This window comes from Babylonia areolata, chromosome 16 (genome assembly GCF_041734735.1).
Source record: "Babylonia areolata isolate BAREFJ2019XMU chromosome 16, ASM4173473v1, whole genome shotgun sequence".
NCBI lineage: Eukaryota > Metazoa > Mollusca > Gastropoda > Neogastropoda > Buccinidae > Babylonia > Babylonia areolata.
In genome coordinates this window covers 19,721,861-19,733,523 of record NC_134891.1, presented here as the reverse complement: position 1 = coordinate 19,733,523, position 11,663 = coordinate 19,721,861, and the positions used below count along the sequence as shown (strand labels likewise).

At 43.1% G+C, this 11,663-nt stretch overlaps 1 protein-coding gene across 2 annotated transcripts; it reads right to left on the bottom strand.

Moving 5' to 3' along the window:
- Window positions 1-404: 404 nt before the first annotated feature.
- On the bottom strand, window positions 405-11,067 carry LOC143290909 (myosin regulatory light chain 12A-like). Of its 2 annotated transcripts, none has more exons than XM_076600468.1 (4): window positions 10,883-11,067; window positions 6,567-6,744; window positions 3,145-3,385; window positions 405-903 (listed from the first exon to the last, which is right to left on the bottom strand). In XM_076600468.1, exons 2-4 carry the CDS (start codon window positions 6,666-6,668, stop codon window positions 644-646), a joined length of 603 nt encoding a protein of 200 aa, XP_076456583.1. In that variant the 5' UTR covers window positions 6,669-6,744; window positions 10,883-11,067; the 3' UTR covers window positions 405-643. The 2 variants fall into 2 exon arrangements, with proteins under 2 accessions (XP_076456583.1, XP_076456582.1); XM_076600467.1 differs by having other exon boundaries at window positions 6,567-6,748; window positions 10,883-11,066.
- Window positions 11,068-11,663: the final 596 nt, after the last annotated feature.

The window sequence follows — 11,663 nt, the reverse complement described above, 5'->3', positions numbered from 1 at the left end:
CCAATTAGATTATTATTATCATTATCATTATTATTAAATAAAGAACACACAAAAATATTTGATACAAACATACACGATACAAATAAAACCAATAAGTAAATATAAAATATAAATCGCCTTGTTTCAAATAACGGATTTTATTGCACACAAAAATTTGTAAGAAGAGAAAACGATCATAGGTAGACAGACTTAGCACCAACCAAATCTCATGTTTCTATATGTGAAAACAAAAAAAAAAAAGAAGAAATTAGCAAGGTGGACAATATACATGAGAAAACAAACCATAATTAGCAATTCCATGTTTTGAGAAAAGTTAAGTGGAGGAAAATACACTAATAAAATAAAAGGTACCTTAAAAAAAAAAAAAAAAAGGTGGGAAGAGTGGGGTGTGGTGGGGGGGGAGAGGGTTAGGGGGGAGGGGGATACATCAAAAGAATTATTTTCAAACAATTTCTACCACCACCAATTCCCCCCCCGTGCTCACTCAAACATTACATGCATCACAAAATCAAACTAAAACCACACACAGAAACAAAACAAAAAAAAACAGAACAGCACACGTGGCTTTTCTCCCTTCCCTATTCTTCTCCCCCGCCCCCCCCGCCCCCCCCCTCCCCCGCCCCTACCAATCCCAGCATTCCCGTTACTCGCTCTTGACTTCCGCCGCTGAGGTCCCGGCTTCCTGCTCCTGACCTTGACCTTGCTGCTCCTGACCTTGACCCTGAGCGCCCCCTACTTCATCCTTCTCGCGCGCGCCGTGCTTGAGGGTGCGCGTGAACTCGGCGTAGTCGAAGCGGCCCTCGTGAATCGGGGCCCCGTGGAAGAGCTCCTCCACCATGTCCTCCGACCAGCGGTCGCCCATGGTCATGAGACACTCCTTGAGGTAGTCCTCGCTGATGTAGCCTGCAGGACAAAATGACAAAAATTTAATGGCAAATGGTTTATTGTGAGGGTAAAAGGGTAAACTAGATAAAAGCTGGAAGCTTCTTCACACCATGCCCTCACACACAGACACACACACACAGACACACACACAGACACACACACACACAGACAAAGAAAAACAAAATCAGTACGGACACGGCAGACAGTGACAAACCAAGAACTAAAAAACAAAAAACAAAAAAAACGTAATACGTTAAACATAAAAAAAATAACATGGAACACAACAAAACACAACACACACACACACACACACACACACACAAGCTTACGCACGCATGCACACAAACGCAAATATACACAAATACTTCCAAGCTCTTTTCCCTGTTCGGGAACCGGTAGAGTTGAAGGCGGGGGTGGGGTGGGGGGCTAGGGGGGGGGGGGGGGTGAGGGTGATTGTGGCAGTGGGTGATATCCCTTCAGGCATACACAAAAGTTGGTAAATGGTGTGTGTGTGTGTGTGTGTGTGTGTGTGTGTGTGTTTTAAAGAGGTCCCATAGCCTTTTTAGGCCGTCGGGGCAGTGAATTAATTAATTAATATCCACTGTGTTCGGCTCAGCCGCCGATATTTTCTCCCCCTCCCACTAGACCTTGAGTGGTGGTCTGGACGCTAGTCATTCGGATGAGACGATAAACCGAGGTCCCGTGTGCGCAGCATACACTTAGCGCACGTAAAAGAACTCACGGCAACAAAAGGGTTGTTCCCGGCAAAATTCTGTAGAAAAATCCACTTCGATAGGAGAAACAAATAAAACTGCATGCAGGAAAAAAAGAAAAAAAAAAAGAAAAAAAAGTGAGGGGGTGGCGCGGGTGGCGCTGTAGTGTAGCGACGCGCTCTCCCCGGGGAGAGCAGCCCGAATTTCTCACAGAGAAATCTGTTGTGATGAAAAGAGAAATACAAATACAAGGTTCGAGCACAGGAAGGAGGGGCCCAGTCCTTCCCTTCCGAAGTTTTTTGTTTTTATTTTATTTTATTTTATTTTATTTATTTATTTTTTTTATTATTCAGGTACCCAATCATTTCTGGGACGGGCGAGGAAGGTCAGAGTAAAGTGCCATTCCCATGAATACAACAACATGCCGAGAGGTTTTTTTTTTTTTTTTTTTTTTTTTTTTCGTGTTTTCCCGGACTTTCTTGGGTCGACCACCGTTTTATTTTGTACATAAATTTAATATGACAATTCAGAATAGATGGAAAATATAAAAAAAAATTTTTTTAAAATAAAAAGATTTTTTTTTAATCTGAATACAGTCAACATTAACAATAACATATGGAAGTCATAACCAAGACCAATACCCAGCATTCCATAACTATATCATTGTAATCAATAGCAATTATGGAATGAATCACCCATACAAGAAAAAGCATACAACTTTTCATTTACTGAATCAAGGCATGTGGAAAAAATAAGTTAACATCATTTTATCATTTGTTATTGAGTTTCATTGTTGGAGACTGATGTCAGGGAAAAACTGACAGCCGCATCCAAATTTTGCACTTGCTTAACTGATGTTGAGTCACGTTACTGGAAAAAAAAAAAAAAAAAGGACGTTAAAATTGTCATCCATCTCTCTAAAAAACAAACAAACAAAAAAAAAAACAACTATCTCTCTCTCTCTCTCCCTCCCCCCCTCCCTCTCTTCCCCTCTCTATTACACACAGACACAAAAATAAAAGTCTCAATCCTACACATCGAATGTTAGCCAAGACTCAAAGAAAATACAACATCAAGAATTAACAGAAATTAAATTCTATAGGGAAAATACAAGAAATTGAAAACAAAAAACTAAAGTGCAAAGACCGTTCACTACTACTACCACTGCTGAAGATGATGATAATAATAATAATGATGATGATGATGATGATGATGATGATAATAATAATAATAGCATTACAGTGACATCCAATTCCAAACTACGAAACAAACTGTAGGCCGGCTATTTATAAACATAAAACTGTTTCAAAGCTTTTGTTGAACCTGTGTGTGGGATAATCAAAGAAAATCATCTTAAATATTATAATACATATACGTCAAAAGACATACAATAGGAGAGTATTTTGTATTTGTATTTCTCTCTTTTTGTCACAACACATTTCTCTGTGTGGTTTATTCGGGCTGCTCTCCCCAAGGAGTGCGCGTCGCTACACTGAGAGCGCCACCCCACCCACACCCAGGCCATAAAAACCCCAGAGCCACTCACCCAGATTCTTCTCATCGAAGCAGGCGAAGGCGTTCTTGATGACGTCCTCGGGGTCTGTACCGTTCAGCTTGTCCCCGAACAGTGTGAGGAACATGGTGAAGTTGATGGGCCCGGGCGCCATGCTGATCATCAGGTCCAGGTCGTCCTCTGTGGGGTTCTTCCCCAGCGAGGTGTACATCTCGAACAGGTCGTCCTTGTCCACGTAGCCGTCCCTGTTCTGGTCGATCATGTTGAAGGCCTCCTGTGTGTTGTTGTTTTGTTGTTGTTGAGATGGATGAGTGATCGAATCAATCAATAAATGAATGAATGAATAGATAAATAAATAAATAAATGAATAAATGAATTAAAAAAAATAATAAATAGATAAAGAAATAAATAAATGAATGATTGAATAACTGTGTGAATAAATAAATCTGAATAAACAGAGAGACGAATAAAAATACATACATAAATAAATGAATAGATAACTACATAGATAGACAGATAGATAAATAAACAGACAGACAGACAGACAGATAGATGGATAAATGAATGAATAAATAATGAATAATACACAAATAACTGAATGAATGAATAAACAGACAGACAGACAGATAGATAGATAGATAGATAGATAGATAGACAGACAGACAGATAGGTAGATAGATAGATAGACAGATAGATAGATAGATAAACAAACAAACAAACAAATAATTTAAAAAAATTCTACTGAAAAGCCTTTTGAACAAAATGTCTTTGAAGAGACTTTGGAGATATGTAAGATGGTAGTGAACCTTCCAACTGGCGGTAAGCAAATATGTCAATTTTGTACTAATCCGTCTATCCATCCATCGTCCCATCCATTCTTCCGTCCATCTATATATCCATCCATCCACCTGTCCACTCTTCCTTCCATCCATCCACCTATTCACTCATCCTTCCATCCATCCATCCACTCATCCTTCCTTCCATCCATTCCACTCATCCTTCCTTCCATCCACCTGTCCACTCTTCCTTCCATCCATCCACTCATCCTTCCTTCCATCCACCTGTCCACTCTTCCTTCCATCCATCCACTCATCCTTCCTTCCATCCATCCACTCATCCTTCCTTCCATGCACCTATCCACTCTTCCTCCCATTCATCCACTCTTCCTTCCATCCATCCACCTATCCACTCTTCCTCCTATCCATCCACTCATCCTTCCCCCCATTCTTCCTTCCATGCATCCACTCTTCCTTCCTTCCGTCCATCCATCCACTCTTCCTTCCGTCCATCCATCCACTCTTCCTTCCGTCCATCCATCTATCTACTCTTCCTCCCATCCATCCACCTAACCACTCTTCCTTCCGTTGTTACATCCACCCCCGCACACCTATACATCCATCGCTCCACTTATCCACTCTTCCTTCCGTCCGTCAATCAACCTATCCACTCTTCCTTCCATCCACCCACCTATCTACTCCTCCTTCCATCAATCCGCCCATCCATCCACTCTCTCTTCCATCCATCCACCCATCCATACACCTACCCACACACCTACTCATATCCATCCTTACACTCCATACTCTTTATACTCTTTCTTCTATGCATTTATCCATCCACCCATCCACCTACTATTCTTCCTTCTGTCCATACACCCATCCACACACCTATCTACCCGTCCACACACCTATCCACTCTCTCTTCCATCCATGCATCCATCCATATTCATTCATCCACTCTCTCTTCCATCCATCCATCCATATTCATTCACTCACTCATCCATCCATCCATATTCATTCACCCACTCCCTCTTCCATCCATCCATCCATTTTCATTCATCCACTGTATTTTCCATCCATCCATATTCATTCATCCACTATCTCTTCCATCCATCCATCCATATTCATTCATCCACTCTCTCTTCCATCCATCCATCCATCCATCCATATCAATTCACCCAATTTCTCACCATTCCATCCATCCATATTCATTCACCCACTCTCTCATCCATCCATCCATAATCATTCATCCACTCTCTCTTCCATCCATATTCATTCATCCACTATCTGTTACATCCATCCGTCCATCCATATTCATTCATCCACTATCTCTTCCATCCATCCATATTCATTCATCCACTCCTTCTTCCATCCATCCATCCATCCATCCATATTCATTCACCCACTCTCTCTTCCATCCATCCATCCATATTCATTCATCCACTCTCTCTTCCATCCATCCATCCATCCATATTCATTCACCCACTCTCTCTTCCATCCATCCATCCATATTCATTCATCCACTATCTCTTCCATCCATCCATATTCATTCATCCACTCTCTCTTCCATCCATCCATCCATCCATATTCATTCATCCACTCTCTCTTCCATCCATCCATCCATATTCATTCATCCAATCTCTCTTCCATCCATCCATCTTCATTCACCCACTCTCTCTTCCATCCATCCATATTCATTCATCCACTCTCTCTCTTCCATCCATCCACCCATCCATATTCATTCATCCAACCTCTCTTCCATCCATCCATATTCATTCACCCACTCTCTCTTCCATCCATCCATATTCATTCACCCACTCTCTTCCACCCATCCATATTTATTCATCCACTCTCTCTTCCACCCATCCATATTCATTCACCCACTCTCTCTTCCATCCATCCATCCATCCATATTCATTCACCCACTCTCTCTTCCATCCATATTCATTCACCCACTCTCTCTTCCACCCATCCATCCATCCATATTTATTCATCCACTCTCTCTTCCATCCATCCATATTCATTCACCCACTCTCTCTTCCATCCATCCATATTTATTCATCCACTCTCTCTTCCATCCATCCATCCATATTCATTCATCCACTCTTTCTTCCATCCATCCATCCATCCACATTTATTCATCCACTCTTTCTTCCATCCATCCATCCTTCCATATTTATTCATCCACACTCTCTCTTCCATCCATCCATCCATCCATATTCATTCACCCACTCTCTTCCATCCATCCATATTCATTCATCCAATCTCTCTTCCATCCATCAATATTCATTCACCCACTCTCTCTTCCACCCATCAATATTCATTCACCCACTCTCTCTTCCATTCATCCATATTCATTCATCCACTCTCTCTTCCATCCATCCATATTCATACACCCACTCCCTCTTCCATCCATCCATCCATATTCATTCACCCACTCTCTCTTCCATCCATCCATATTCATTCACCCACTCTTTCTTCCATCCATCCATCCATCCACATTTATTCATCCACTCTTTCTTCCATCCATCCATATTCATTCATCCACTCTGTTCCATCCATCCATCCACATTTATTCATCCACTCTTTCTTCCATCCATCCATCCTTCCATATTTATTCATCCACACTCTCTCTTCCATCCATCCATCCACCCACTCATCCCTCCGGTGCGCAGTGACCTTGAACTCCTGTATCTGGGCCTGGTTGAACATAGCGAACACATTGGAGGTGTAGCGCTGAGTGCGCGTCCTCTGCTTCTTCTTGGACCTCGTGCTGGACATGGTGACTGCTGGCTGGTCTGTGGCTGCCTTCCTTCCTTCTTTCCTTCCCTCCTTCTCTTCCTTGCTTCTCTTCCTTCTGCCTGTCCGACAACACGGCACATGACTCTCACACTCAGTACAACAACACAGCATTCAAAACAGCAACACCGCAACAACACAACACGGCACTCAATACAACACAGCATTCAGTGCAAACAACAACAACAACACGACACTCAATACAACAACACAACAACATAGCGATCAGTACAATAACATAGCAACCAATACAACAACACAGCGCTCAGTACAACAACATGGCAACCAATACCACAGCACAGCACTCATTACAACAAAATAGCATTCAATACAACAACATGGCGCTCAATACAACAACATAGCACTCAGTACAACATAGCGCCAAACATAACAACACAGCACTCAATACAACACAGACCAACATGGCACTCGGTATAACACCACAGCACTCAGTACAACAACATGACACTCAGTACAACAACACAGCACTCAGTACAACAACACAGCACTCAATACAACAACACAGCGCTCAATACAACAACACAGACCAATATGACACTCAGTACAACAACACGGCACTCAATACAACATATCGCTCAATGCAACAACACGGCAATCAGTACAACACGGCACTCAGTAACACAACATAACACTCAATACAACAACACAGCACTCAATACAACAACACGGCACTCAATACAACAACACAGCACTCAGCACAACAACACAGCACTCAGTACAACAACACAGCACTCAATACAACAACACAGCACTCAGTACAACAACACAGCACTCAGTACAACAACACAGCACTCAGTACAACGACACAGCGCTCAGTACAACAACACAGCACTCAATACAACAACACAACACTCAATACAACAACACAGCACTCAATACAACAACACAGCACTCAGTACAACAACACAGCACTCAGTACAACGACACAGCGCTCAGTACAACAACACAGCACTCAATACCATAATACAGCACTCAGTACAACAACAACAACAACACAGCACTCAGTACAACAACACAGCACTCAGTACAACAACACAGCACTCAGTACAACACAGCACTCAGTACAACAACACAGCACTCAATTCAACAACACAGCACTCAGAGCAACAACATCGCTCTCAGTACAGCTGAACACGGCACTCAGTACAACAACACAGCACTCAATACAACAAAACAGGACTCAATACAACATCACAGCGCTCAATACAACAACATCGCTCTCAGTACAACACGGCACTCAATACAACAACACAGCACTCAATACATGTAGGGGGCAGACAGTTGACTATCTACATACTTACCCACATTGCACACATAACTAGTTAGCTGGATACCTACCTAGCACACATAACTAGCGAGGTAATAGCTACCCACTACACACAGATAACTAGGTAGCTAGTAACTACCCATTACACACAGGTAATTAGCAAGCTAGCTGGACCTGCTTACCCACTCCTCACAGCCTATAACTACCTAGCTAAGGTTACCTACCTGCTACATACTCCGTTTAATTCAGCTTGCTCAGCTGACTAACTTGTCATAATTAGTGGAGTGATGGCCTAGAGGTAACGCGTCCGCCTGGGAAGCGAGAGAATCTGAGCGCGCTGGTTCGAATCACGGCTCAGCCGCCGATATTTTCTCCCCCTCCACTAGACCTTGAGTGCTGGTCTGGACGCTAGTCATTTGGATGAGACGATAAACCGAGGTCCCGTGTGCAGCTTGCACTTAACGTACGTAGAAGAACCCACGGCAACAAAAGGGTTGTTCCTGGCAAAATTCTGTAGAAAAATCCACTTCGATAGGAAAAAAAATATCAAACTGCACGCAGGAAAAAATACAAAAAAAAATGGGTGGCGCTGTAGTGTGGCGACGCGCTCTCCCTGGGTAGAGCAGCCCGAATTTCACACAGAGAAATCTGTTGTGAAAAAAAAAGAAATACAAACACAAATAATACAAATTATCTCACCCGCTGACTCACTCACTGACAGACTGACCGACAGTAAGTTCGTTGCCTCAGTGTCTTGAGCCCTCCACTAACTCTGGTGTAAGTTATGCTTAGCTCAGCTAACTGACTATTCAGCTCACTCGCTGACTGACTGACTAACAGACAGACAGACAGAGAAAATAACAGACTAACTGACTGACTGACACGTTATCTGATAACTGGAATCGATTACTGTCTGTCAGTTGATCCGCACGACATGAGTCAGTCAGTCAATCATTGAAACAGCCACTAAAATCAATCAATCAATCACAAAAGCCGACCTACCAACAATGCACACAGACAGATAGAAATATATATATAGATAGATAGATAGACAGATAGATAGATAAATGAATAAATAAATAAACGATAGATAGATAAGTGAATAAACAATTAACAGATGGATAGATATATAGATAAATGAATAAATAAATAGATAGATAAATAGATAGATAGATAGACAGATAGATAACTAAGAATTCAAAAAGTCCGACCTACCAGCAGGGCAGAGCATCAACCATGCCAGCCACAACTCACACCACTCCCTGTAAATTCCTCCCCCTCCTTCTCCGCACCCCCTCCACCCGTCCCCCTTTTTCTAGATTCCTGCTGCAAGACATTTCCCGTTCGCCCTCAAGTTGGGTTGCTGTTTGTTTTTTTTCCCCTTAAAAACAAACAACAACAACACACACACACACACACACACACACACACACACACACACACACAAAACGAAAAGAAGTGATTTATGATCGGATCATCTAATAACGGCGTGTAATTAATTAAAGCGGGCAAAATTTTATATGATTGTCAGTCGTCTTCGACAATGACCACCAGAACAGCAAAGGAAGAATCTGCTGTCCTGACTGGACTATCCCGGCGAGAATTTGATAATAGTGGAGAGCGTCTTGCCCCCCAAAAAGCACGCCAGTATTTATACCTGTTAGCTATATCATTCCTCCCTGCCGTGACAACAGAGAGCGTGTGTTGGTTGGCCGTTCAGGATGGGTTGATAGCACTGGCCGACTGTTGCTTTCTTCCTTCTCTCTCTCTCTTCTCTGTAGTGTTCTGTCTCTTTCACGTCGATTCCAAGATTAGGCTATTCTCTGTGTGTGTGTGTGTGTGTGTGTGTGTGTGTGTGTGTGTGTTAATAAAGATATGCAGGCGTACACACAACGCTTCATTGTTCAGTGACTGGAGTGCACGTCACGTATCTTTGGCGGAGAAGGCTGTGACGTTTGTTATAGTTATCTCCCCGTTGGGTTCTGGAGCAGAATGCGTTGGAGGGATGGGGAGAAAGGGGCGGGGGGGCGGGGGGGGGGGGGGGGGGGAGGTTGAGGAATGATGATGGTGGTAGTCTTGGCGATAACCGTTATAATATATGCATTGTTTGTTTGCTGGGTCTTGTGGCTTTCATGTATTCTTTTTCTTTCCTTCTTTTCTTTCTTCTTTCTTTTTTTTCCTTTTACTTCTTTCTTGCTTTCTTTCTTTACTTATTTATCTGTTTACGCTGCTATTCCATTTCACCCGCGGAAAAGTTGACTGAAACGTTTTGCATCGATTGTGAGTGAGGTTTCGTGTTATAGTGATAGAATTGTAGGCCTGAGAGAGAGAGACAGAGAGAGAGAGAGAGAGAGAGAGACAGACAGACAGACAAAGAGGGAGAGTGAGGGAGAGCTTGAGAGAGTTAACAAAGAGAGAGCGAGGGGGGTAGTTAGACACAGATACATAGGCCTACATACATACATATGCCTACTGGCAGACAGACAGACAGACAGACAGACTAGACTAACAGGCCATGTTACAAATAAACAAACAAGGTCTTCAGTAAACGTTACAGACAAAACTATGCCGTCCACAAGTCTACGAAAAATTTCCTCAGTATTGGATAAACATTCGTCCTTCATCACAATAATTATACAGCCGGAGAAAAAAAAAGAAGATTTTCCTATCTTCAGTTCACACACACACACACACACACACACACACACACACACACACACCACCCCCAACCCCCACACACGAATAAAACCTATCCCTAAACAGGCCTACTTATAGAAAAGAAAGAAGAAAAAAACAACAACACACAAATAAGAAGTTACTGCACTGAAACACACTTCACAAATACGTACCGTAAATTACACACACACACAATATAAAAAAAAAACCAAAAAAACCCACACAAACTCACACAGATGATCAGCCAAGAAAACAGAAAACACCCGCAGCCCAAATGCAGCCCAACAAAACTTTTGTCGGCAGTTTCAAAATGGCGGCGAAGCAAGTTACAATCGCGAGCAGACGTGAGTCGGTGTGCGCGTGCGTGCGTACAACAACTTCGTAGCAGACCTGCAAGACGCAGATTGTGAGGAATGGATGCAAGCAAGACAGACACATTCTGCAAAGCAACACACGCGCATTCGAGAGAACACGGCCGATACGCACACACACACACGCGCGCCCGTGTGTGGTGGAATGGAGCTAAGATGATGATGCTTACCTACACAGCGTTGAACAGTCAGACGGTTCGTTTGCTGGAGGCGTGGTTGTCTTTCGAGGCGGCGGGCGAGGCTAAAAATAGCACGCTCTGCACGTGAGTTCTGGCATGGGTTGTCAGACTGAGCGGGCTGGACTCAGGTGTGTTGGTTTGGCCTCGGACAGGGATGATTCCACTGACCGCTTCAGGACAGGTGTGTGTGTGTGTGTGTGTGTGTGTGTGTGTGTGTGTGTGTGTGTGAGAGAGAGAGAGAGAGTGTGTGTGTGAAAGAGTGTGTGTGTGTGTGTGTGAGAAAGAGAGACAGAGAGATAGAGAGACAGAGAATGTGTGTGAGAGAGAGACAGAGACACAGAGAGAGTCAGAGACAGAGACACGGAGAGAGACAGAGACAGACACAGAGAGAGACACACACAGAGACAGAGACAGAGAGAGACAGAAACAGAGAGAGACACAAGAGAGAGACAGAGGGAGACAG